Source organism: Balaenoptera physalus (genome assembly GCF_965194825.1).
Source record: "Balaenoptera physalus genome assembly, chromosome: X".
NCBI classification, from domain to species: Eukaryota; Metazoa; Chordata; class Mammalia; order Artiodactyla; family Balaenopteridae; genus Balaenoptera; species Balaenoptera physalus.
The window spans coordinates 47,811,637-47,839,582 of record NC_138903.1 but is presented as its reverse complement, the minus strand read 5'-3'; the positions used below and the strand labels follow the sequence as shown (position 1 = coordinate 47,839,582).

Genomic DNA, 27,946 nt, shown 5'->3' with positions numbered 1-27,946 from the left:
CCTAAATATGTGTTCTCGAATCTTAGTGACCAAGTGATCGCCAAGGCCGCATCAGACAAGGGTGGGGTGTCGGTGCCTTTGTCTACAACGGAAGATGGCGACGGGCAGGGTGTGAGAAAATGGCCGCCAGGATCACATGTTTTGCTGAGTATACCCACCTGAAATGACTAGGTTAGCTGCTCCCAGCAACCGTCCCGGCTTGCGGGGTCCCAGAGAAACCCTGAGGGAGCCGCTCAGAGCTCTTTCTGCAGCAGCGCAGATCCACGGCCAGGCCTACAAACCGAACAACTGGAAGCCTCTCCCACCCATTTGCCTTCTTCCCCTCCTCCTCCCTCCCTCCCTCAGGCCCCAGAGCAGCCTCTGCTGGAGGGAATGGATTTACCTCTGGAGTGGGGGCAAGTAAGGGTTTCTTCAGAAGCCATCTCAGGGAGCTCCTGACCTAGCTGGAGAATGAGGTCTCCCCCTTAAAAGAGTAATTATTAGTCTGAAAATGTCTTCTTCCTGATAATTTAGTTCCAGCCACTCCTCTTTCTCTAGCCTAAACTTTGGGGTGAGGCCGAGCCCCGCTACCCCAAGGATATCAACCTCTAGTATATCCAGGCAGAAAATGACTCCCTCTGCCTACTCCTACGTCTTACATACGAAGGACTCACTGCCCCTACATCCATGGAAGGCTTCTAAACTCTTACCCTAGAGAAACACAACTGCTCTGGACCCCAAACCAGCCCTGGCCACCTTCACCTTCCCCCCTGCATTAGCAAATTCTTCCTTTTTCTTTAAGACCTAACTCTTGTCGCTTCTATGAACTTTCCCAGCTGAGTGAGAAACTCAGAGCACCTTGTTGCATTTATCACTTAGTACTGTAATCATTTATGTGGCTGTATCTCCACAGGAGAGTGAACTCCCTGAGACTAGGGGCCATATATCTTCGTGCCCTCAGCAGGACCCAGCACAAGACTGGTACAAGGCACGCTTCAGCAAATGTTTGTTAAATGGGTAAGTTTACAGGCCTACACCACAAATCAATGGGAAATGGACATTTTAGTAGATAGCGCTGGGAAATTTGGCTCACCATAATGAGAAAAATAAAACTGGATCCCTATTTTTTTCCACATGAGAGGGTGGAGAATATCTTTGTGACCTAGGACTGTGGAAGGACTTTTTAAACAAAGTCACAAATGCACAAACCATGAGGAAAAAATTTGTGATGAAGTCTTTGATAGGAATGAAAATTGGTATTACTACTTTGGAAAACAATTAAGAAGTAATCAGAATAGTTAAAGATGGCCCTGGGACCCAGCAATTCTGTTAGAGATGTGTGTGTGTGTATATATATATATATATATATATATATATATATATATATATATATATATATATGTTAAGTCCTAGAGAAATTCTTAAACATATGCACAAGGAGGCATGTGCAAGAATATTCATTGCAAAATAAAGATAAAAAGAAAACAATCAAGAAAAGAATATTCATTGCAGAACTGTTAGTAATAGAGAAAAAAATCTGAACAATCTAAAAGTTCACCAAAAGGAGAATAAATAAATAGTGGTATAGCCACACAACAGAATACTATATACAACAGTGAAAAAAATGAACCAGACAGAATTGGGTATATCAATCCAGATAAATTTCAGAAACATAATGCTGTGATAAAATGCAAGTTGTGGAAGGATACATGATGTGTGAGACCATTTATATAGTTTTTTTTAAACTAGAAAACAATGCACTATGTTGTTTATCAATTACATAGATATGTAAACAATATTTTTTAAACAAGGAATTAAACACCAAATGCAGAATGGTGATTACCGCTGGGGAACAAAATGAGAGAGAAATACACAGGGGACTTTGACTGTTTGTCTGATATTTTATCTGGGTAATATGTACATGGGTGTGTGCTATATTATTCTTCATACTTATTTGTATGCCTGAAGTATTTCATATTTTTTTAGAAAGACTATGAGGATCTATAACAAAATTAATGGTTTCTAAATCTAGATCAGTGGTTCTCAAACTTGGGCTGCAGCAGAATCACTTGAGAGAGCTTGTTAAAATACCAGATGCTGGGCCCCACACCCAGAATTGTGTTTTAGTTAAGTCTGTAGTAGAGCCCAGGAATTTGCATTTCTAACAAGTTCCCAGGTGGTGGTGGTGATGATGATGATGATGAAGAAGAAGATGATGATGATGATGATGATGATGAAGCTGCTGCTGCTGCTAGTCCAGGTACCACATTTTGAGAACTGCTGACAGAGAAAATGAAATTATCAATGAATTTAGTTTTCTTCATCGTGCTTTTCTTTGTTTTCCATGTATTCAATGAGTGAGTGTTACCTTAGGGAGAGGTTTTTGTTGTTTTTTAAATTCTCTTTCATCTCTACTTCCCACTCTCATTTCCTTCATGTAGGCAAGCATTTTAAAGTGTTTTATGCATATCTTTTTGTTTATATGTGTTCTTGCAAAACATGTATTGTTGTTTTACATGCATGTATTTCCCCAAAATTTTCATTTTTCCATTTTTCAAAATTCAGAACAGTTGAAAAAATAGTACAATGAAAGCCCATATACTCTTAATAGTTTGCCAAATTTGTTCTACTTCTCTTTATATGTATATGTATACATCTTGCAGGCAGTATAACAGCTCACCCCTAAAAACTTCAGCACACATCTACTAGAATAAGGACATTCTCCTGCATAACCACAATACCATTATCACACCTAAGAAAACTTACTAATTCAATAATACCATCAAAGATACCCTATATTCAAATTTTCCAGTTGAGCCCAAAATGTTCTTAGACCTGCTCTGATTTTTTGATCCCAGTATCTAATTAAGGTTTGTGTATTACGTTTGGTTGTTGTAGCACTTTAACCTCTTTTAGTCTAAAATAGTACCCCTAGATTTTGTGTGTGTTTGATATTACACTGATACTTTTCAAGAGTCCAGGCCAGTTTCTTGTAGAATGTCCCACAGAATATCTGTATTCATCTGCTCTTTCCACATGATTAGATTCAGGTTAAATAATTTCAGCAATAACGGTACATAGAGGATACCGCTTACTTCATATTGCATCTCCTCAGGAGGCACATAACACCAGGTTGTCCCACTGTGGAGAATGTTTTGTGTCTGTGCATTTTTGTTTTATATAAATGGTATCTCAATCTGTTTCTTACTTTTTTCATTCAGCCTTTTGTTTTTAAAGTCTATCCATATTGCTGTGTATACATCTAATCCATTGCTTCTAACTGCTCATGCTAACCAGTGTGCCTTCACCACATTTTCCCTGAATATTCCCCCGATAATGGACAGCAAGATTGCCTCCAGCTCCATGACACCACAAGTAATACTGTGATGAACATCCTTGTGCATGTCTCCTTATTGGCCTGTATGAGAATTTCTTTTGAAACATATACCCAGGAACAGAATGATTGTATCATAAAGTGTGCGTATACTTAGTTTGACTAAGAATACTAATACTGCTAAATGGTTCTCTGGGATGGCTACACCAGTCCAGTTTTACCACCAGTGTACAAAGATTCCTGGATCCCTACATCCTCACTGACACTTGACATTTTCCAGCTTTCTAGTTTTTACTGGTCTAATAGGTTTAATAGGTATTACTATATCTTACCTTGCTTTAGTTTACATTTCTCTGATTATTAATTAATTTTTATTTTTGGCCATGTCTCACGACTTGTGGGATCTTAGTCCCCCGACCAGGGATTGAACCTGTGCCCTCAGCAGTGAAAGCACAGAGTCCTAACCACCGGACCACCAGGGAATTCCCACTAATTAATTTTTGAGCATCTCTTTAGATGTGTGTCAAACGCCTCTTCTGTAAATTGCCTGCTTGTATAGTTGGGCCATTTTTTCTATTAGGGTTCCTATCTTTCCTGTTGATTTGCTAGAGTTCCTTATATAGTCTAGCTATTAGTCCCCTGTTGGTTTCAGTCCCCTGAAACCAACAGGATTCTCCCCCTGTTTTAACTTTGCCCATGATAGCCATCTTTGAACAGAAACTGTTAATTTTAATGTAGTCAAATGCATCACATTTTTGCTTTATGGTTTTTGGTTTGGGGGGTTTTACTTAAAAAGTAGTAAAAAAAAGATATTCTTCTATTTTTTTTCTATTAACTTTATAGTTTTACCTTTCACCTTTAGGTTTTAATCCATTTAGAATCCATGCTCATATGTGGTGATAGGTAAGTATGCAATTTTATTTTTTCCACATAGTGAGCCACATTTCCCACCACCAAATACTAAACAATCCTTCCTTTTTCATTGATTTACCATGCCACCTTTGTCATATATTATGAAACATACACACATAGGTCTGTTTCTGTTCTTGTACTAATACCACCTTGTTTTTAATATTTTGTAACGTATCTTAAATCTGATAGGGCAAGTCCCCTCCTCTTTAGTCTTCTTTTGGGTTGTCTTAACTATATCTCTGCATAAATTTTAAAAAGATTTTATCAAGCTCTTCAAAAAACCAACTGTAATTTTGATTAGGATTGCACTGAATTTATAGATTAATTTGGGGGAGTTGACACCATCAAAATATTAACTTGTCCCATCCAAGATCATGGAATATCTCCTCATTTGTTCAGTTCACCTTCTATCTGTGCTCTTTATTAAGAGTTTAAAGTTTTCTCTTTAGAATTTTTGTGTGTTTTTACTAATTTAATTCCTAGTGGCTTTACAGTTTTTGTTACTATTCTGAATATTTTTATTTTTTGAATAGATAATATACATGCATTTTGAATAGCAAAACTATATAAAAATTATACTTTGAGAATAGTCACTCATCTTTGTCCATTCTACCCAGTTGCCACCATACACACCGCCCACAGTTACCAGTTTTATTCATTTATTTTTTTATTCTTCATGCAGATACAAACAAGTATAAATGTATATCCTATTCCATCTCCCTCTTTCTTACACAAAAGGTAACATACTATACATATAGTTATACATGTTGCTTTTTTCACGTGATACATCCTGCAGGTCCTTACATATCAGAGCATTAGAAAGTTTCCACTACATAGAAAGTCATGTAGTATGACTTGAAACTGTTGAAAGCTGAGAAAGTGTTACATTATGTGGATGTGTAATAGTTTATTTAATGACTGCAATACCCTACTGATGGATGTTCAGGGTATTTTCAGCCCTTTGGTATTACAAATGGTGCCATAATGAATAGACATTTCATATGTATGCAGATATTTCTATAGGATAAATTCTAAGAATCACATTTGTAACTTTGGTAGATATTGCCAAAATTTCCCTCCGTAGGTGTACCATTTTGCACTTACCACCCATGTATGAGTTCATGTGTTTCACCACCACCTCACTCAGAAAGTGTATCATTAAAGACTTTCGGATTTTTGACAATGTGATAGGTGAGAAACAGTATCTCACTGTAGTTTTAATTGACATTTCTCTTATGATGAGTGAGGTTGAGCATCTTTTCATATGTTTAAGGGTCATTTTTGTCTTTTCCTGTGAGTTGTCTATTTATATGCTCTGTTTATTTTCTCGATTTCTACAAGCTTGTTATATAATTAGAGAAATTAGACCTTTGTAAATGATATCAGTTGTCAATATTTTTTTCCCAGTTTGTTGTTCTTTTGACTTTGCTAATGGATTTTTTTTCCAAGCAAATTTTACTTTATTTTTATGTAAACAAATTTATCTATGTTTTCTTTTATGGATTCTAGATTTTGATTTGTACTTTTGTGATAGATTGCATTAATGACCCCAATTTTTTATGTGTCTCCACACCCTTTGGTAGTGCCCTCCCATACTGACTGAGTTTGGCCATATAATTTACTTCAACCAACAGGATAGTAGCAAATTTGATTTAAGCAGAGACCTGAGAAAGCTCTTGCATATTCTGCTTCCTCTCTTGGACCCCTGCCACTGCTATGAGAACATACCCAGGCTAGTCTGCTGAGGGATGTGAGAGACATATAGAAATGAGCCTGGTCCTCCCAGCCAAGGCATCCTGTAGCAGCCAACCTCCAGCCAAGCCACCAACTTAGTGCAGACACATGAGCTGGCAGAGCTGAGATCAACAGAGCCTGATCCAGCGTGTAGAGCCTCTCAGCTGACCATAGACTCTGTCTAAGTTTGGGTATCTAAATATTCATTTTGGTTTTTTATAGAGAATTATTGTAGCAGTAGTCCCCCATCATTGTTCTTCCTTTTCAGAGATATTCTGGCTGTGCTTGTTTGTTATTTTTCCATTTGATCTTTAATTCAGCTTGTCTAGTTTCAGAAAAAGAAAAAATATGCTATTTTTAATTAGCTTATATTAAATTTATAAATTAATTTTACATATTTATGATTTTGAGTCTTCCTATTTAAGAAAATGGGGTGCCTTTCTATTTGTTTCTTCATAGTGTTACAGATGTTTTCTCTTGAAGGATTTAGACATTTCTTGTTAAGTTTGTTTCTAGGTGTTTGCTGTAGACTGAATGTTTGTGTCTGCCCGCACCCCCCGAATTTTACGTTGAAACCTAACCCCCAATGTGATAGTGTTTGGAGGTAGAACCTTTGGCAGGTGATGAGATCATGAGATTGGAGCCCTCATGACTGGGATTAGTGCCCTTATAAAAGAGACCCAAGAGAGCTCCCTTGCCACTCCTGCCATGTGAGAACACAGTGAGAAGATGGCTGGCTATGAACCAGGACGTGGGCCCTCCCCAGACATAAAATCTTTTGAGTGTCTTGATCTTGGACTTCCCAGCCTCTAGAACTGTGAATAATAAATTTCGGTTGTTTATAAGCCAACCAGTCTGTGGTATTCTGTTATAGCAGACCCAACAGACTAAGACAGTATTTTATCTTTTTTGTTGCTGTGATAAATGGAGCCTTCTCTTCCATATATCTTCTAACTGAATGATTTCTATATATTAATTTTATATACTGCTACCTTGCTGAGTTCTCTTGTTTGTAATAGTTTTCTATTGGTTTGCTTGGGTTTTCTGGCTCTACAGTCTTATCTATAAGTAATGATAGCTTTACCTCCTCCATTCCAATTGTAATTTCTAATTTCTTTTTCTTTTCTAATCACAATGCTTTTACTACCTCCAATATAATGTTAAATTGTAGTGGAGAGAGTAGATACCCTTGTGAGTTTAGCATATAAATGCTGCTAGTGTTTCCTGGTTAAGTGAAGTGCTGGATTGCTGGATTTGGGGATGGATGGATGGATAGATAGATAGGCAGACATAATTATATTAAGGAAGAAGTTTTTATAAAGAATTTTTTGTAAAGGATGGGTATTGAATTTTGTCAAATGGTTCTTTGGCATCTCTGAAAATGATGATATGATTTTTCTCCTTAGATTCAACAATATGTTAGATTGTATTAATGGATTTCCTAATATTGAATGATTTTTGCATTCTTGGAAATAAACTCCACATAGTCATGGATTCTGTTTGCTAATATTTTATTTAGGATTTTGCATCGATATTCATAAGTGAAGATTGGTTTATATCATTTTCTTTTTCTTGTGAAATCTTTGTTAGATCTTGATATCAATGTTATACTCACTTCATAAAAAGAATATGAAGGTGTTCCTTCTTTATCTAGGATCAGGAAAATAAAAATAGCATTCAAATGATCTGCTTTTCAGTGTTAGCAGACTTCCCCTGTGAAATCATCATGGCCCAGTGCTTTTGGTGGAAAGTAGCTCTTTATAACTTTTTCTATTTCTTCCATGGAAATTGGTCTATATGGACTTTTCTCTTTTAGAGTTTTGGTAAATTATATTTTCCTAGGATGTTTTCCATTTCTTCAAGGTCTTTAAAACGATTTGCATAGAGTTGCATGAGGAAGTCCTTTATAATGTTTAAAATGTCCTCTTACTATGGTTATGTCCAACTTTTCATTTCCTGGTTTGTGTCTTTGTGCTTTCTCCTTTTCTTGATTATTATTTAATGGCTTATATATTTCTTTTTCACAGAATTGGTTAATCTATTTATTTATTAGTTCTGTTACCTGTTTTCTAACTCCTTTATTTGAACTTTTCTCTTTGTTAATTCTTTCCTTCTGTTCCCCTTAAGTTTATTCTGTTTCTCTTTCACTAACTTTCTGAGTTGGGTTCATTTAATTTTTTCCCTTATTTTTAGTATAAGTATTTTGAGGCAATGAACTTTTCTCTGACTGCTGCTTTATCTGTACCCATAGATTCTGATATGTAATGTTTTCATTATTATTATTGTCTAGAAATTCAGCAATTTTGGTTTGAGTTTGCCCTTTGACCCAAGAATTGTTTGACAGAGAGTTTTTATATATTCAGATGGAAGATCTTTTTTACATTGATTTCTACGTTTATCCAGTTGTGATCAGAGAACATTGTCAGTATTAGTTCTACATTTTGGAATTTATTGAGATTTTCTTCTTGGCCTAATATTGATTTTGTTGTTTAGGTTTTCTGTATTCTTACTGGGTTTTTGTTGCTGTTGTTGTTCATTTGATCTGTCCTGGAATGAGAAAGGTGAGTTAAATTTCTCCTGTTTTTAGTGTGTTTCAATCTATTATCGATTTCTCCTTGTATCTCTTAATATTTCAGCTTTGTGAAAGTTGCTATGTTATTTGATATAAAAATACTCATAACTTTATATTTTCATTGTGAATTGTGGCCTTTTTTGTCTCAATGCTTTTTTGTAATAAGCTTTTTATTTCAGAATAATTTTAGTTTTATAGAACCCTTCATCTAGTTGCCCCTCATGTTAATATCTTATATGACTACATCTGTGAAAACTAAGAGATTAGCATTAGTACATTGCTATTAACTAAACTCCTGACTTTATTCAGATTTCACCAGTTTTTCCACTAATATCCTTTTTCTGTTCCAGACTCCAAACCAGAATCCCACATTGCATTTAGTCATCATATCTCCTCCAACCTGTGGACAGTTCCTTAGTCTTTCCTTTTCATGACATTGACAGTCAATTAATGCCTTTCATTCTGACTTTCTAACTTGGCGGATAATTAAGATTACAACCTCTGCTTTCTTTATTTGCATTTGACTGGTACACCTTTGCCCTTCTTGTATTTTTAACCTCTCTGAATCTATTTGTTTTAGTTGACTCTTGAATACAGTAGTTGGGTTTTGCTCAGGGATCCAATAAAAAATGTTTTTCTTTAAATAGATGAGCTAAGACCATTTATATTTATTGATACAAAAGATGTTTGGTGTTAATATTGTCACATTATTTTAAGTTTCATTTTCTTTTTTAGCTATATTTTTATATATTAAAATCATGTTACTATGTAGTCTATTTTGTTTGATTTTTTTATCAGTTAACACTCAAATTTTTTTTGTTTTATTTTTTGAATTTATGAATTTTATTTATTTTTTTTATACAGCAGCTTCTTATTAGTTATCCATTTTATACATACTAGTGTATATATGTCAATCCCCATCTCCCTATTCATCACAACAACACCACACCCCCGGCACGTTCCCCCCTTGGTGTCCATATGTTTGTTCTCTACATCTGTGTCTCTATTTCTGCCCTGCAAACCGGTTCATCTGTACCATTTTTCTACGTTCCACACATATGTGTTAATATATGATATTTGTTTTTCTCTTTCTGACTTACTTCACTCTGTATGACAGTCTCTAGATCCATCCATGTCTCTACAAATGACCCAATTTCGTTCCTTTTTATGGCTGAGTAATATTCCCTTGTATATATGTACCACATCTTCTTTATCCATTCATATGTCAATGGGCATTTAGGTTGCTTCCATGACCTGGCTATTGTAAATAGTGCTGCAATGAACATTGGGGTGCATGTGTCTTTTTGAATTATGGTTTTCTCTGGGTATATGCCTAGTAGTGGGATTTCTGGGTCATATGGTAATTCTATTTTTAGTTTTTTAAGGAACCTCCATACTGTTCTCCATACTGGCTATATCAATTTACATTCCCACAGCAGTGCAAGAGGGTTTCCTTTTCTCCACACTCTCTCCAGCATTTGTTGTTTGTAGATTTTCTGATGATGCCCATTCTAACTGGTGTGAGGTGATACCTCATTGTAGTTTTGATTTGCATTTCTCTAATAATTAGTGATGTTGAGCAGCTTTTCATGTGCTTCTTGGCCATCTGTATGTGTTCTTTGGAGAAATGTCTATTTAGTTCTTCTGCCCAGTTTTGGATTAGGTTGTTTGTTTTTTAAATATTGAGCTGCATGAGCTGTTTATATATTTTGGAGATTAATCCTTTGTCAGTTGATTCGTTTGCAAATATTTTCTCCCATTCTGAGGGTTGTCTTTTCGTCTTGTTTGTAGTGTCCTTTGCTTTGCAAAAGCTTTTAAGTTTCATAGGTCCCATTTGTTTATTTTTGTTTTTATTTCCATTACTCTAGGAGGTGGATCAAAAAAGATCGTGCTGTGATTTATGTCAAAGAGTGTTCTTCTTATGTTTTCCTCTAACAGTTTTATAGTGTCCAGTCTTACATTTAGGTCTCTAATCCATTTTGAGTTTATTTTTGTGTATGATGTTAGGGAGTGTTCTAATTTCATTCTTTTACATGTAGCTGTCCAGTTTTCCCAGCACCACTTATTGAAGAGACTGTCTTTTCAACATTGTATATCCTTGCCTCCTTTGTCATAGATTAGTTGACCATAGGTGCGTGGGTTTATCTTTGGGCTTTCTATCCTGTTCCATTGATCTATATTTCTGTTTTTGTGCCAGTACCATATTGTCTTGATTACTGTAGCTTTGTAGTATAGTCTGAAGTCAGGGAGTCTGATTCCTCCAGCTCCATTTTTTTCCCTCAAGACTGCTTTGGCTAGGGCTTCCCTGGTGGCGCAGTGGTTAAGAATCCACCTGCCAATGCAGGGGACACAGGTTCAAGCCCTGGTCCGGGAAGATCCCACATGCCGCAGAGCAACTAAGCCCGTGCACCACAACTACCGAGCCTGTGCCCTAGAGCCACGAGCCACAACTACTGAGCCCGCGTGCTGCAACTACTGAAGCCCACGCACCTAGAGCCCATGCTCCACAACAAGAGACACCACCACAATGAGAACCCTGTGCACCGCAAGGAAGAGTAACCCCCACTTGCTGCAACTACAGAAAAGCCCGCGCGCAGCAACAAAGACCCAATGTAGCCAAAAATAAAATAAATAAAATACATAAATTAAAAAAAAAAACAGACTGCTTTGGCTATTCAGGATCTTTTGTGTCTCCATACAAATTTTAAGATTTTTTGTTCTAGTTCTGTAAAAACTGCCATTGGTAATTTGATAGGGATTGCATTGAATCTGTAGATTGCTTTGGGTAGTATAGTCATTTTCACAGTATTAATTCTTCCAATCCAAGAACATGGTATATCTCTCCATCTGCTGGTATCATCTTTAATTTCTTTCATCAGTGTCTTATAGTTTTCTGCATACAGGTCTTTTGTCTCCCTAGGTAGGTTTATTCCTAGGTATTTTATTCTTTTTGTTGCAATGGTAAATGGGAGTGTTTCCTTAATTTCTCTTTCAGATTTTTCATCATTAGTGTATAGGAATGCAAAAGATTTCTGTGCATTAATTTTGTATCCTACAACTTTACCAAATTCATTGATTAACTGTAGTAGTTTTCTGGTGGCATCTTTATGATCCTCTATGTATACTATCATGTCATCTGCAAACAGTGACAGTTTTACTTCTTCTTTTCCAATTTGTATTCCTTTTATTTCTTTTTCTTCTCTGATTGCCATGGCTAGGACTTCCAAAACTATGTTGAATAATAGTGGTGAGAGTGGACATCCTTGTCTTATTCCTGATCTTAGAGGAAATGCTTTCACTTTTTCACCATTGAGAATGATGTTTGCTGTGGGTTTGTCATATACGGCCTTTATTATGTTGAGGTAGGTTCCCTCTATGCTCACTTTCTGGAGAGTTTTTACCATAAATGAGTGTTGAATTTTGTCAAAAGCTTTTTCTGCATCTATTGAGATGATCATATGGTTTTTATTCTTCAATTTCTTAATATGGTGTATCACATAGACTGATTTGCATATATTGAAGAATCCTTGCATCCCTGGGATAAATCCCACTTGATCATGGTGTATGATCCTTTTAATGTGTTGTTGGATTCTGTTTGCTAGTATTTTGTGGAGGATTTTTGCATCTATATTCATCAGTGATATTGGTCTGTAATTTTCTTTTTTTGTTGTGTCTTTGTCTGGTTTTGGTATCAGGGTGATGGTGGCCTCGTAGAATGAGTTTGGGAGTGTTCCTTCCTCTGCAGTTTTTTTGGAAGAGTTTGAGAAGGAGGGGTGTTAGCTCTTCTCTAAATGTTTGATAGACTTCACCTGTGAAGCCATCTGGTCCTAGACTTTTGTTTGTTGGAAGATTGTTAATCACAGTTTCAATTTCATTACTTGTGATTGGTGTGTTCATATTTTCTATTTCTTCCTGGTTCAGTCTTGGAAGGTTATACCTTTCTAAGAATTTCTCCATTTCTTCCAGGTTGTCCATTTTATTGGCATAGAGTTGCTTGTAGTAGTCTCTTAGGATGCTTTGTATTTCTGCAGTGTCTGTTGTAACTTCTCCTTTTTCATTTCTGATTTTATTGATTTCAGTCCTCTCCCTCTTTTTCTTGATGAGTCTGGCTAATGGCTTATCAATTTTGTTTATCTTCTCAAAGAACCAGCTTTTAGTTTTATTGATCTTTGCTATTGTTTTCTTTGTTTCTATTTCATTTATTTCTGCTCTGTTCTTTATGATTTCTTTCCTTCTACTAACTTTGGGTTTTGTTTGTTCTTCTTTCTCTAGTTCCTTTAGCTGTAAGGTTAGGTTGTTTATTTGAGATTTTTCTTGTTTCCTGAGGTAGCCTTGTATTGTTATAAACTTCCCTCTTAGAACTGCTTTTGCTGCATCCCATAGGTGTTGGATCGTCATGTTTTCATTGTAATTTGTCTCTAGGTATTTTTTGATTTCCTCTTTGATTTCTTCAGTGATCTCTTGGTTATTTAGTAACGTAGTGTTTAGCCTCCATGTGTTTGTGTTTTTTACGTTTTTTTTCCCTCTCATTGATTTCTAATCTCATAGCGTTGTGGTCAGAAAAGATGCTTGATATGATTTCAATTTTCTTTTATTTACTGTGGCTTGATTTGTGACCCAAGATGTGATCTATCCTGGAGAATGTTCCGTGTGCACTTGAAAAGAAAGTGTAATCTGCTGTTTTTGGATGGAATGTCCTATAAATATCAATTAAATCTATCTGGTCTATTGTGTCATTTAAAGCTTCTGTTTCCTTATTTATTTTCACTTTGGATGATCTGTCCATTGGTGTAAGTGAGGTGTTAACGTCCCCCACTATTATTGTGTTACTGTCGATTTCCTCTTTTAGAGCTGTTAGCAATTGCCTTATGTATTGAGGTGCTCCTATGTTGGGTGCATATATATTTATAATTGTTATATCTTCTTCTTGGATTGATCCCTTGATCATTATGTAGTGTCCTTCCTTGTCTCCTGTAACATTCTTTATTTTAAAGTCTATTTTATCTGATATGAGTATAGCTACTCCAGCTTTCTTTTGATTTCCATTTGCATGGAATATCTTTTTCCATCCCCTCACTTTCAGTCTGTATGTGTCCCTAGGTCTAAAGTGGGTCTCTTGTAGACAGCATACATATGGGTCTTGTTTTTGTATCCATTCAGCAAGCCTGTGTCTTTTGGTTGGAGCATTTAATCCATTCTCGTTTAAGGTAATTATCGATATGTATGTTCCTATGACCATTTTCTTAATTGTTTTGGGTTTGGTTTTGTAGGTCCTTTTCTTCTCTTGTGTTTCCCACTTAGAGAAGTTCCTTTAGCATTTGTTGTAGAGCTGGTTTGGTGGTGCTGAATTCTCTTAGCTTTTGCTTGTCTGTAAAGCTTTTGATTTCTCCATCAAATCTAAATGAGATCCTTGCCGGGTAGAGTAATCTTGGTTGTAGGTTCTTCCCTTTCATCACTTTAAGTATATCATGCCACTCCCTTCTGGCTTGTAGAGTTTCTGCTGAGAAATCAGCTGTTAACCTTATGGGAGTTCCCTTGTATGTTATTTGTCACTTTTCCCTTGCTGCTTTCAATAATTTTTCTTTGTCTTTGATTTTTGCCAATTTGATTACTCTGTGTCTTGGCGTGTTTCTCCTTGGGTTTATCCTGTATGGGACTCTCTGCGCTTCCTGGACTTGGGTGGCTCTTTCCTTTCCCGTGTTAGGGAAGTTTTCGACTATAATCCCTTCAAATATTTTCTCGGGTCCTTTCTCTCTCTCTTCTCCTTCTGGGACCCCTATAATGCAAATGTTATTGTGTTTAATGTTGTCCCAGAGGTCTCTTAGGCTGTCTTCATTTCTTTTCATTCTTTTTTCTTTATTCTGTTCCACAGCAGTGAATTCCACCATTCTGTCTTCCAGGTCACTTATGCATTCTTCTGCCTCAGTTATTCTGCTATTGATTCCTTCTAGTGTATTTTTCATTTCAGTTATTGTATTGTTCATCTCTGTTTGCTCTTTAATTCTTCTAGGTGTTTGTTCTTTAATTCTTCTAGGTCTTTGTTAAACATTTCTTGCATCTTCTCGATCTTTGCCTCTGTTCTTTTTCCGAGTTCCTCGATCATCTTCACTATCATTATTTTGAATTCTTTTTCTGGAAGGTTTCCTACCTCCACTTCATTTAGTTGTTTTTCTGAGGTTTTATCTTGTTCCTTCATCTGGTGCATAGCCCTCTGCCTTTTCATCTTGTGTATCTTTCTGTGAATGTGGTTTTTTTTCTCCTTTCTTTTTAGTTGTCCTGACATTTAGAAAAGTTTATACTTTGGTCTAGTGATTAATTTTAGGTATCTTATTTTTTCTAGTTGTTTATTGCTAATGTATAGAAATGTTATTGATTTTTATAAGTTGATTTTGTACCTGGCAACCTTGCTGAACTCTTCTTAATTCTAATAGTATGTCAGTTGAATCTGTTGGTTTTATCTCTTCTCTTCCAGTCCTTACATGTCTCATTTCTTTTTCTCCCTTTATAGTATTAAACAAGACTTCCAGTTCTATGTTAAACAGTAGTTGGTGAGAGTAAGTATCTAGTCTTGTTCTTAATCTTCAAGGAGATGCATCTTAAGTTTCTCCATTTACTGCAAAATATGCTGTATAATTTTGGTATGTAACCTTCACCAAGTTAAGAAATTTGCCTTCTATTCGTATTTTTTAAAGAGTTTTCATCGTAAGTAGGCATGTAACATACTTTTTCTACATTAATTGAGATACTCATACGATTATTCTCCCTTAGTCTATTCATGTGGTAAATTACATTGATAGATTTTTCTGAGTTTGAATGCATTCTCCTTGCATTCTTGGAATTAACTCCATTTGATTGTGATGTATTTTTAAAATACTGTTGGATTCCATTAGCTAATATTTTATTTAAGATTTATGCATCTATATTCATAAGTGAAATGAGCCTATAATTTTCTTTAATTGTCCTTATCTGTTTTTAAAATCAAGACTTCAGGATTTTACTAGACAAATAAAATGAGCTAGGCAGCTTTCTCTCCTTTTCTATTTTCTGTAATAACTTATATAAGAAGAGAAGTAACTCCTGAGAGTCCCGCACACTATACCTGTAAATCCATCTGGGCCTGGATTTGGGGGGAAGGGATGTCCTTACCTACCATTTCACTTTCATTAATGCCTAGTGGTCTATTCAAGTTCTCTACTTCCTATGCCATTTTTATCATTTTATATTTTTCTAGGAAAAAACTTTACCTAGATCTTTCCAATTATTTCTGTATAGTTCCTAGCAGTCAGGTTTCTGGCTTGAGTACTTGGTGGTGCCTTCACAGAGAGGGGGGGCACTAGAGGAGCAGCATGTCTGTCATTTGGGGGCCAGAGGAAGTTTGGCTACCTCTACACTTTCAGCAAATCAATGGCTATATGTGATTCTCTGTTGCTTTGGATATTTGTGATTATGTATGAATGTGCACACTTCTATAAAGGTGTGTTTTTATACATGATGCTCTGGTGTGTTTCTGTTTATATGAAAATGTCAGGCTGAAAAAGAACAATTTTTCTGTGTAGTTATTTTTCTGTATCTGTTTGCATGGGTCCGTGAGCTGTGATGGGGGTATTTCCATGGTTCTCTCAATGTTCCTGTGTACATCAGCATCTCTGCCAGCTGGTAATTCATTCTGTGTGCTTTTCCATGTCTTGGAGTGTCTGCAACTGTGAGGGTTCTTGATTCTATGTGTATCTTTATGTCTCTGCACATGTCTTCATCTCTGAGGGTGGGGGATTATGTATGCATCTCTGTGTTTTACTGTAGAAATATATGCATGCATTGCACATGCTACGTGGCAAGTTCAGACTCTCCAAGTCTGGAAGAAACATTACAACAGGAAATGCTCTGGATTCCAGCTTCCGGATGGAATTTCACTCAGAAAAATACCCCTTCCTGGTCCTCCCAATAACTGCAGCATTCTTTGTCTTTCTTGAAGAGGCTGAGTTGAGGGGGTTTATGCTAACCTTGACCTCAGAGGCCACGTCTTTCAGGAGGATTTGGCAGAGCCATGAAATTCCACACCCTGCCACTTGCCTCTTGCCAGGCCTACTGCTTCCTCCTAAACCCTTTTATAGCTCCACATTATCTACCAGACCAATTCCAATCTAAATTGTCCAGAGAGGCCAGAAGAAGACACAGGGAGATGAGGAGAAAGAAACAGAATAAGATTTTTATAAAGAAATAGATAAACAAAGATAGATAGATATGGGAACAGGGGGATAGAGAAATGAGAACAAGGAGATAAAGAGACAGAGACCAAGAAATAGGTCCTGAATGGTAGGAACAGATAGTCAGAAATGGTGATAAAGAAGCAAAGAAGGTTGGGGACAGAGAGATGTACAGACAGATGGAATGGGCAGGGTAGAAAAAGAGGGACTGACAGAAATGAGGCTGGAATGTAGGGAGAGAGAGAGATGGGGACAGAGACACAGAGATTGGGGTCAGAAAGGCAGTTACATAAAACATGAGGATAGAGACACAGAGATGATAACAGCCAGGTGGATAGAGAGAGACACAGAGATGATAACAGCCAGGCAGATAAAGAGAGTGACTGGGATTAGATAGACAAAGATAGAAATGGAGTTGGTGTTGAGGAGGAGGAGGAAGAGGTTGATGATATAGAAGCTAATATTTTTTTAATTGAAGTATAGTTGATTTACAATGTTTCAGGTGTACAGCAAAGTGATTCAATTATATATATATATGTAAATATATAGGTATATATAGTCTTTTTCATATTCTTTTCCATTATAGGTTATTACAAGATATTGAATACAATTCCCTGTGCTATAGTAGGTCCTTGTTATTTATTTTTAGGAGCTAATATTTTTGAGCATTTGTTATATTTGAGGCATGGTTCTACAAGCTGTACATGTGTTAGTTCATTTAATGCTCTTGGTAACACTGCAGCAGGTACTGTTATCAGCCCTGTTTTACAGATGAGGACACTGAGGCACAGCAAGTCAGCAGCACAACTAGGATTGGAATCCAAACAGTCTAACACCAGAGGCCATACTCTTGACTACTCTGTCAGTGACAGAGAGATAGAGACAGACAGGGATCTGGGGACAAGACAGCAAACAGATGAAACACACATAGGGACAGAAAGATGGAAACAAGAGGCAGGCACATGAGGAGAGCCACCCAGCAAGAGAGATGGTAACAGAGGTAGAAAAGGGGTGATAGATGAGGAGAGACTTAAAGAGGGAAACAAGGGCAAGAAGACCAACATAGGGGCATGTGTGTGAGAGAGAAACAAAGAGAATGTAAATGTTAGTTGTGAGGGGGTGTGAGGCTGGGGTGAAGACAGAGACTGGAACAGAAAGGTGAGGATAGAAATAGAGAAAGATAGGTGGGGAACAGAGACAGATGAATGCAGCAACATAAATAGAAAGATGAGAACTGGGAGACAGCCAGAGATAAGATAAATAGGTACAGAGTGATGGAGACAGAGGGGTGGACAGAAAAGAGGCCAAGGAGCCAAAGGAAATTGAAAGAGAAACAGAAAAGACAGAAATTTTGGAACACAAATTCAGAAACAGATGAGGTAGGGTAATATGGTATATATGTGAGGATGGAGACACAGACCAAGAGGAGAACCATAAGTTAGATGGGGACAGGATGGAGACAAGGCAACCCCCAACAGAGGCAATGGAGAGAGAGTGAGAGCAAGAGCAAGAAGGGGAGAGATTGAGAGAGAATAGGAGAGATAGGAAAGAGAAACCACCAGAGAGATGTAAACAGAAAGACGAGAGAGCAAAATAAGAGAAATGGTAGACATCTGAAAGGTGGTGACAGTGATGGTGAACTGGGGTGACAGTAAAAAATAAAAGAAATAGAGGCACAGTATGAAGTAATTTTGATTCAACAACCACTCACAAGTCTCGGATATATCAGGGCTGGCACTGGGCTGTGTGGTACCCAATAGGCTGTGAGCTCAGGAAGGCAGGGACTGGGCCTTTGTTATGCAATACTGTATCCTCCACCTACAGTATACTCCCAATCATGTGGAGGGCTACCATTTATTAAACATTAGGTACTGGGGACTGTGCATGCGTTTCATGGATTATGTTATTGAACCCTCACAACTCTGATGTAGTAGGTATTATTATCATCCCCTGTTTACAGATGGGGAAACAGACTTAGAGCAATGAGTAACTTACCCAGGGTCACACAGAGGAGCTAGGAGTGAAGCCCCAGCCTGGACCAATGGTGAGAGTATGTCATGAACCAAGGATTAGGATGAACCCTGTTCTTTCTGTACACCCAAGGTGCAAAAAATCAAATTCCAGTCTGCCTGCCTCCAAGGCCTACATGTCTGACCACCATGCCACACTGCTCCAGTGAAGACTCACTCACAGACTGATGGAAGACTGCTGAACCAAGGTAAGTGTGTCCTGACTCCTTACACTCTGGAGCTCCCTCTATCTAGCGAAGGAGGATGACCTGGCTACCTCAGAGAGAGTGAGAAAAGTCCTGTGAGTGACAGGAATAAAGCCCTGTGGGAGAACCTCGGCCAGGGAAAATCAGAGAATGCTTCCTGGAGGAGAAAGTAGTTCAAAGAGGCCAAAGACAGATTTACAGAGAGGTCAGTGAAGCTTCAGGGTCCCTCATTTGTCTCTTGCAAGGCCCTGCTTAACAATCAGCGAAAAATCAAAGAGTACTGAAGATGTGTATTCTTCACTCTATAAGAAAATTGAAATGCCCTGACATCTTACAGCTCATATATGAAAGAAACTAAACAGGTTTTCCCAAATTTGACAATAGTCCTAAAAATGTACATTATTGTAAAGCTGAAACTTTTCTAAACTATCAATAGTAAAAAATTTCTATCAACCATGCTATTAAGAAAGACTGACTAATATTTCTATTCTCTCTACAGAAAAATGATCTTATCTCATGCTTCAGTGACAAAATAAAAGCCATCAGACATGGGAGAATTGTTCCAGGACCTTCATCTTCCCACCACTGAATCCCTAAACCTCCCAGTATCTGTGTTCATCTTTTGTTTCATTCCTTCCTGTTACAATGAAGGGCCTGAGGACCTCTCCTTCTCTCAGAGGCCCAGTGCCCCAGACCCCAGCCCCTCCTTTCCCTTCCATTATTCCCTTTCTCTTCTGTGTTCCTGTCCGGTCCCTCTCTATGGTCTCTGGGTCTTTCCCAGCAGCAAACAAGCATAGTCTAGTATCTCCCATCTTAGAAAAATCATTCTTTGCCCCTCCTCCTACCATCACCTTAGCTCTCTGGGCTCTGTTCCCATTCACAGCCATGTTTCACAAGGAAATTGCCTACACACCTAGCTCCACTTTAGCAGGATAGGGGGCAGTGTTTTATTCCCTCTGACCTCAGGGAGGGTCCTGTAACAATCTACCCTCCCACCAGCACTCTATCCAATTATTCCTGCTTTTCAAATTTTATTTATTTTTCATGATAATACATTATAAATTTTATAATATACATATCTGTACAGTTTGAATAAATTATAAAACAAATACCTATGTACCTGTACCCATCACCCAGCTTCAAAAACAAATCATTTCTGAATGACAAAACCCGCCATGTAGCCCTCCCCAGTCACATCTCCTTCCCCTCCCTGAGGTAACCAGTGTCATTTTTCATGCCTTGCTTTTTTGTATGGTTTTACAACATATTACTGCATCCATATATTGTATAATTTTGAATGTTCAACTTTATATAAACATATTCTTTCATGACTTTTTTGAATCAGTATTAGGTTTCCTGAGTTTTATCCATGTTGATACATGTAGCTGGAGTTCATTCATTTATTTAATTATAATATTCCATTGTATAAATATGTCTCAATTTATTCACCTTATTTTCTTGTTTCTGTTTCTTGCTGTTTCAAACAGGCTTTGGTGAACACTCTTGTAGTGTCTCCCAGTACACACATGTGAGGATTTCTCTAGGGGAGCGATTCTCAAACTTTCTGGTCTCAGGACTTCCTTTACATTCTTAAAAATCACTGCAGACCCTAAAAAGCTTTGGCGTATGTGGGTTATACCAACTGATACTTGCTGTATTAGAAATTAAAACTGAGAAAGCTTAAATATATTAATTTTAAAATAATAAGCCAGTTACATTTAACAAAAGTAACATTTTTATGAAAAATAACTATATTTTCCAAAACAAAATATAGTGAGAAGAGTGGCATTGTTTTACATTTTTGCAAATCTCTTTACTGTATGGCTTAATAGAAGACAGCTGGATTCTCATATCTGCTTCTGCATTCAATCTGTTGTGATATTACATGTCATGTAGCCTCTGGAAAACTCCACTCTACGTACTTGAGAGAATGAGAGTAAAAGAAGCAAATAACATCTTTCTAGTATTATGGTTTTGGCTCCCCCAACCCCCATCCCTGCCCTCAGGATCCCCAGACCACATTGTGGGAACTACCGCTTTGGGATAGACACCTAAAATTGCTGGACCTAGAGTATGTGCATAGTTCAGCTTTACTAGAAAATGGCCAACATTTTCTAGAGTGGTTGTATCAGTTTACACTCCTACCAATGGTGTATCCATTCACTCTTCATCCATTCTGGTTTTCACCCCACCACTCCTCCAAAACTACTTATATCAAGGTCACTACCAACACCCATATTGCCGTATCCAATGGACCCTTTTCAATCCTCATTTTAGTTGACTTCTCAGCACTCTTAAAACATCCCTGACACATCGCTAGTTATGTCCCTATCTCTTTACCTCTTTTCAGTCTCTTTGCCACGTCCTACTCCTTCATCCAACCTCTAAACTTGAAATTTCTCAGAGCTCAGTCATGGATCCTCTTCCTTTCTCTTTCTTCTGTCTCAGACTGACTTCTTCTCTCGTGGTTTTTTAATGCTATTTCTATACTGCCAACTCTCATTTATATCTGAAACCAGACCTCTCTGAGATGTACAATATATACCACTATCTGCTTGACTTCTTCATTTGGCTATTTCAAGGGCATGTAAAACTGAACTCTTGATCTTCCCCTGAAAACCTGTTCCTCTTTTCTGTCTTCCTCATCTCGATGAATGACCTGGCCTCACATCACCAGGTCCCTGGGAGGTATCCTTGATTCCTCCCTCTCCCACCCGCAAGCCACCACACCAAGCCCTTTCAATTCTAAATATCTTTCAAATCCACCTCTCTTCATCTCCACCTCTGCCACCTTAGTCCACTCACCGTCATCTCTGATTGCAGTAGACTCCTAATCTTGTCCACCTCCAATCCAATCCACAACAGCCAAAGTAATCTATTTAAACATTAACTATACCATGTCAATTCCAAGCTTAAAACCTTTCAATGTAGTGTATTTCAGCATTTGGGGGATAGGAAGTATCTACAAAAGAGATACTATTTCATCATGATCATATATGATGCAAACTGAGACATGCTTACCCCTCCTACATAATCCTATGATACGTTCTGATATTTTCTATTCTTTTCTCAAATTGATTTCAGTACCTTCTGCAGTTTGACCCACATTTAAAAGCACTGCTTCAGGGCTTCCCTGGTGGCGCAGTGGTTGGGAATCTGCCTGCCAGTGCAGGGGACACGGGTTCGAGCCCTGGTCCGGGAGGATCCCACATGCCGTGGAGTGGCTGGGCCTGCATGCCACAACTACTGAGCCTGCGTGCCATAACTGCTGGGGCTCGCACGCCTGGAGCCCGTGCTCCTCAACAAGAGAAGCCACTGCAATGAGGAGCCCGTGCTTATCAACGGGAGAGGCCACTGCAATGAGAGGCCCGTGCACCGCGGCGGAGGGTGGCCCCCGCTCGCCGCAACTACAGAGGGACCACGCGCAGCAGGGGGGACCCAACGCAGCCAAAAATAAATAAATAAATAATTTTTTTAAAAAAACACTGCTTCAGTACCTTTTTATTGCTCATAGAATAAGATCTATTCTCCTTACCATGGCCTATAAAGCCCAACATAAGCTGGCTTCTGCCTGCCTACCTCCTCAACCTCACATCCCATACCTCTTGCCCTCAGCTTACTGTGCTCCAGCCACACTGGCCTTCCTGCAGTTCCTAAGTATACCCTTTCCCTTTCTTCCCAGGGCCTTCTCACTTGCCGTGGCCTCTGCCTGGGACACTTTTGCCTCCACTCTTCATCGGCTAACTCCCATTCCTTTACTCACCTTAAATATTGGCCTTGCCTGAATCTCAGGCTAAATTGCCCCCACCTGTTATTCTCTTTCCTATCACCCTGTTCCAACTCTTTATAGCCTTATCACAATTTGTAATTTTGTGTGTTTATATGTTGTAATTATGTATTTGTTTACCTCAAGTCCTCTCCAGCACCAGACTGAAATTCTGAGGGCCGAGTTTGTTTTCCATGATCTTGTTCATGTCTGTCTTATTCACCACTGCATAAGTAGTGCCTCATATCGTGCCTGGCCCAAAGTGTGTGCTCAAAAGGCATTCATCAAATGAGCAGAGATCTGAAGAACAAATGAAATGGAACTGGGGAGATGTGGACAGAATTTCTTGCAGATGCAACAGCATATGCAAAGACTCCAAAGCTAGACAGACTAAGGAACAGTCTAATAATTTCAGCTTTGACTCAAGCATGGAGTCTGGAAAGGCTGGTGGCGGTCAAATCATGAAGAGCCCAGCTTAACTTTGCCTGTTGAGGAAGGTAGTTTTCCTTTTGAGCAAGTGGGGGACTCATTGAAGGGTTCTAAACGTGAGAGTGATATGATTTTGGTTTACCTTTTCAAAAGATCATACTGCCTACAGTGAAGAGACTAGATTCCAGGGAATACGACTGAAACAGGGAGGTTGTGACAGTATTCAGGTTAGAAATGGTGCTGGCCTAGATTAGGGTAGTAGCAGCAGAAATAAAAGAGACTACGTAAATAAATTTGGGAGATATTCAGGAGATAAAAAATGACGGGACTTGGTGATTGCATGGGAGTGGAGGAGAAAGAAGAGGGGTATAGCTCAGGTTTCTGCCTTGACTGGGGTCATTCGCTAAGGTAAGGCACAAAGAAGGACAAAAAGGCTGGGAGGAGGATACCTTGAGTTGGAGAGAAGCTGAGGCTTTAGGTGTCTCCAGGGTATTCAGGCAGCGCTATCTGTCTATTAACCCATTGAACGCATAGGTCAGGAGAAGTACCTGGACTTGTATCAATTTGGGAGTCATCAGCAAAGAAATGATAGTTGAAACCATGAGAATAAATGTAATAATCATAGGAAAGAGCAGAGAGAGAGAAGAGAGCTCAGGCCAAAACCTAAAGAGCACCAGCATTTAAGAGTTGGACAAGGAGTCTGGAAAGTAAAAAGGAGTTACCAAGGAAGCAGGAGAAAACTGAGAGTGTGGTGTCATGGAAGTGGTTTAAGGAAGAGGGAGTGGTCACTAGTGCCAAATGCTACCAAGAAGTCAGGTAAGATAACCTCTGAATAGATTCTATTGGATTTAGTGACATGGGCCATGGCAGACCTTGATAAGAGAGCAGTATCAGGCAAATAGTAGAGGCAGATTGGAGTGGGTTGAAAGATAAGTGGGAAGTGGGAAAATTAAGACAGTTAAGTGTAGGCGACTCTTGAGACGTTTATAGAGGGAAGAGAGGGAGGTGGTTGGAGAGGGAGATTTTTTGGTAATTTTTAGATGGAAGAGACCTGAGTATGTTTAAATGCTGTTGGGAAGGAACAAGGGACAGATTCTGTAGGTTTGGTGGCAGAAGGAAAGAACTTCCTTTTTGATGACTTCTGTTTACTCTGTGAAGTAGGAGGTGGGGTCATCTGCTGACGGTCAGGGGACAGATGGAGAAGTTGGGGGTTTGAGGAAAAGGGAGGTTAGAAATGGCTGTTGCAGAGCATGAGAGAGAAGGCTGCCCGGGAACGCATAGTAGGGTTGTGGGTCAGCACCAAGGGCCTGGTAGAAGCTGGGGACCATGAGTTTATAGTGGCACAAATCTGTGAGGTTGAATAGTTTTCTCCAGCAGTGTTTAGCTGCCTGGGCACAGGCATGGAAAAGGCGGACAGTTGGACTGATTCAAGGTTGGAATGTTGCCAGGCAGATGCGACAATCCTGGGAACTGAGGCTATTGGCCAGAGTGGCGAAGTAAAGAACCATGAGGTCTGGTCTGAGCTGCGTGAAGAGTATCAAAGGCAAGTTCCCTATGAGCCAAGCTCTAGGGAAACTTTGGAACATGTGGAAAGGTTGCTGGAAAAGAGATTGAACGATGAGCAGAGGGAGGCAGAACTGAGATGGAACAGAAAGGCAGATTTGGGGGTTTGAGCCCGTAGACTTGACTGTGCGGGACCAGGGGGAGATGGGGAGGACAGGCTGAGGGGGAATTTTTAAGAAGAAGGAGGGCCTTGAAGGCGGTCGCAGCGAGAATTGAGGCCGGCCGAAGTGAGGAGGCGTGGCCAGGCGCAAATCCCGGGCGAGGGGGCGGGGCCCGGGCAACTGGGTCCCAGCGCCGCTGTGGCTGCGGCTGCCTCAGCGACTGCTCCCGCCTCCCCACCCCCCTTCCCCGGGCTCCTTCCCGCCCGCCGCCGCGGAGACCCAGGCCGAGGCTGGGGAGGACGGCGAAGCCGGGCCCAGGCTGTTCCCCTGCCCCCGCCGTCAGAAGGCATTGGCTGAGGGGGAAACCCCCAGCCCGAGCGCGCGGCGTACACGCGCGCCCCCCGCCACCGCCATCCTCTCCTCCCTCCCTCCCTCCCCTTCCCTCTCCTCTCCTCCCCTCCGCCCCCCAGCCTCCGCTGCGGCGGGAGGAAGAACCTTTTCCGACCAGCCAGGAGAGCCCAGATCGATTCCCATCTGGGGAGAAAGAAGAGAACACGCACTCGGAACAGACCGGCCGCTCGCCCCGGGGCCACGGAAGTGGTTCGCCGCTCACGAGAGAGCCCGCGCCGAGCGCTACCCCCCGACCCTCACCCAGCCGCTGCCGCATAGACAGCGCTCCCCAGCGGGCCCCCGGCCCCGCCGAGCCCACTCCCCGCGCGGGGCCCGGGCCGGCGATGCCTGGCACCGCAGCGGCGGTGGCCGCGGCTGCTGCTGGTACTGCCACCGCTGCCACGGCTGCTGGCCCGGGCCCGGGCCGGGGGCTCGAGTCTCCGCAGTGGGGCTGAGCCCGCAGCCCCGCCCCCCGAGCCTGAGGCCGCTGCTCCGCCGGGCGCCGGGCCTCCTCCGCCCGCGCCTACGCCCCAGGAGCTGGAGCCAAGCGGGGAGCCTGGGCCCCGCGCCCAGGCCCGGACCATGCACGGCCACCGAGCCCCGGGGGGCGCCGGGCCTTCCGAGCCCGAACACCCAACCGCGAACTCCCCCAGCGCCGCGCCACCGGCCTATGCCGACTCGGACCCTGGAGCCTCGGAGCCTGGACTGCCGGTGCCCAGGGGATCAGGCTCGGCTCTCGGAAGCCTCTTGGATCCCCAGTTTGCCGGACCCTCGGACGCCAGTCTGGGCGTCGCTCCAGGCCCCCGGGTCTTGCCCTGCGGCCCCAGTCCACAGCACCACCGGGCCCTGCGCTTCTCCTACCACCTGGAGGGCTCGCAACCCCGGCCTGGTGAGTGATCGAGAAAGCATGGGAGCCCGAGCCATGGGCCTGGGAGCGGGTTCTTGTTCTCGGGCCCTTTAAGCCCCACCTCTGGGCCGGCCCGCTCACCCCAGCCCTTCGTCTCTTCTCAACCCGCAACCCCTTCCCTCGCTCCTCGGCCTTCGTCTAATTCTTTCAACCCCTGTCCCCCCCCTCCCGCCTCCTCTCTGTCCCCTGTGCCCCCTCAACCCTTCCGACCCTCTTCTCTTCCATCTGCTGAGGCTAATGGGAGAGGGAGCACTCTAAGAAAAAGGGGCTGGATTGCAAGGCAGTAAGGGGGGTTTGTTTGGGGGAATGGGAGAAAAGGAGTCTCCCATTTGCCAAGCGCCTACATTGTGCCAGGCACTGGGTGCTTTACATGGGTTTTCATTTCATCTTCAGGAGCCTCCTGTGAAGTAAGTATCATTAGCCCCACTTTGTAGGGGAGGAAACTGAGGCTCAAAGAAATTAAGTAAGTTGCCCAAGGTCACACAGCTAGTATAGAGACAGGATTCCAAACCAGATCTATTTGAGTCCAAAGTCTATGGTCTTTCTGCTTCCCAAACTGAGGCTGGAGACCATGAAAGTAAAGCCAAGCCTTCTGCTTATGTGATTTTCTCCTGTACTGTTCAGCAGCTCTAGAGTATGAGTGGAAAAAAAAAAAGAGGGATGGTGGATTGATCCAAGGTTGGGGTTTTGCCAGGTGTATGTGGCAGGAGGACAAGGGAAGGAGGGAGTAGAAGGTGCTGATGAGAGAGAAAGGTGGAAGAGGTGGGCCTTGGGGGTCAAGTTGGAGGGAAGGGCTGGAGGGGCTGGTAGGTAGGGAGACAGCAGAAAGGTGGTGATGGGGGGAGGCAGAAGCCAGTTGTAGCAGAGCTGCAGAGGTGCAGGGCTATAAGGTTGTTTGTGAGGCGAAGTCAGGATGCTTGAACTTGGATTTGCAGAGGTGGAGCAGCTCTAGGTCAGGCTGGGGCCACAGACCACTGCCTGGAGAGACCTTTGCACTGCACAGAACTGAGTGCCTGAGGAGTCCAGCAGGGCCTCCCCCGTCTGGGGACATCCCATGTGGACCTGAGCCCAGGAGCCATGGAGGAAGAGCAGTATCTTCCACTGGGCAACACTTGAAGTAGCTGTTGAGCCTCTGGGACCTCCCAGGGTCCACATCCCAGGCTTCTCAGGTTTGGGGGGACTGTGGCCCAGCACCAGGTAGCATTAGTAAAGCATAAAAGTATGGGCAACATGTGCCCCTTGCTGCTCTTGTGACCTTGGGCTAGTTGTGGAACCTCTGGGAGTTCTCAGGGGCTCCCTCGGTGTGGGCTGGAGATAACCAGCTGACAACAGGCCTTTAACACCCTGCCCTGCATGTTGCTCCTGCTGACTTTCCAAACTCCCCTTGACAGACACTGTGTGGAGAAGGTTACTCACCCACTTTACTGCAGCACCTTCTTTCAGATCCCAAAACATGCCACAAGCACTCCCACCTCAGGGCTTTTGCATCTGCTTTTCCCTCTGCCTGGCAGCTCTTCCCCCTGCTCTCTACCTGGCTTGTTTCTTATCTTTCAGGTCTCAGCTCAGATGTCACCTCCTCTGAGAGACCTTCCCTGATCACTTTAGGTAGGGGCCCTTGTGGGTCTCCATCGAAATTGCCACTGCACTTCCATCTTTGCACTTAGTACATATGCAGTTATCTTATTCTATGTGTCTACTTATTTATTGCCTGTCTCCCTCAACTAGAATGTGAGCTCCTTGAGGGCAAGGGGATTATATCTGTTTTGTTCACCGTTGTATCCCCAGCAACTAGCATAGTGCCTAGCACACAGTAGGTGCTCAATAAATCCTTGAACAAATG

The 27,946-nt window shown here is 41.1% G+C and overlaps 1 protein-coding gene and 1 long non-coding RNA gene across 11 annotated transcripts in view; both read left to right on the top strand.

Annotated features, from left to right (window-relative positions):
- Window positions 1-33: 33 nt before the first annotated feature.
- Window positions 34-20,905, top strand: LOC309651945. Of its 9 annotated transcripts, XR_014258462.1 has the most exons (8): window positions 34-171; window positions 893-996; window positions 2,149-2,239; window positions 4,176-4,216; window positions 8,453-8,520; window positions 15,040-15,085; window positions 18,839-18,953; window positions 19,450-20,905. It is a non-coding gene; the product is annotated as an uncharacterized lncRNA (long non-coding RNA). The 9 variants fall into 9 exon arrangements; XR_014258461.1 differs by lacking the exon at window positions 4,176-4,216; XR_014258464.1 differs by lacking the exon at window positions 15,040-15,085 and having other exon boundaries at window positions 19,450-20,380.
- Window positions 20,906-24,978: 4,073 nt separating this feature from the next.
- FGD1 (FYVE, RhoGEF and PH domain containing 1) overlaps window positions 24,979-27,946 on the top strand; it is a 36,581-nt gene continuing 33,613 nt past the window's right edge. Inside the window, exon 1 of one of the 2 annotated variants that reach the window (XM_082445144.1) lies at window positions 24,979-26,088. In XM_082445144.1, the coding sequence (XP_082301270.1) occupies window positions 25,782-26,088 (307 nt within the window). In that variant the 5' untranslated portion in view covers window positions 24,979-25,781. The remainder of the gene's footprint in view (window positions 26,089-27,946) is intronic. The other variant, XM_082445145.1, reaches the window with a different exon arrangement.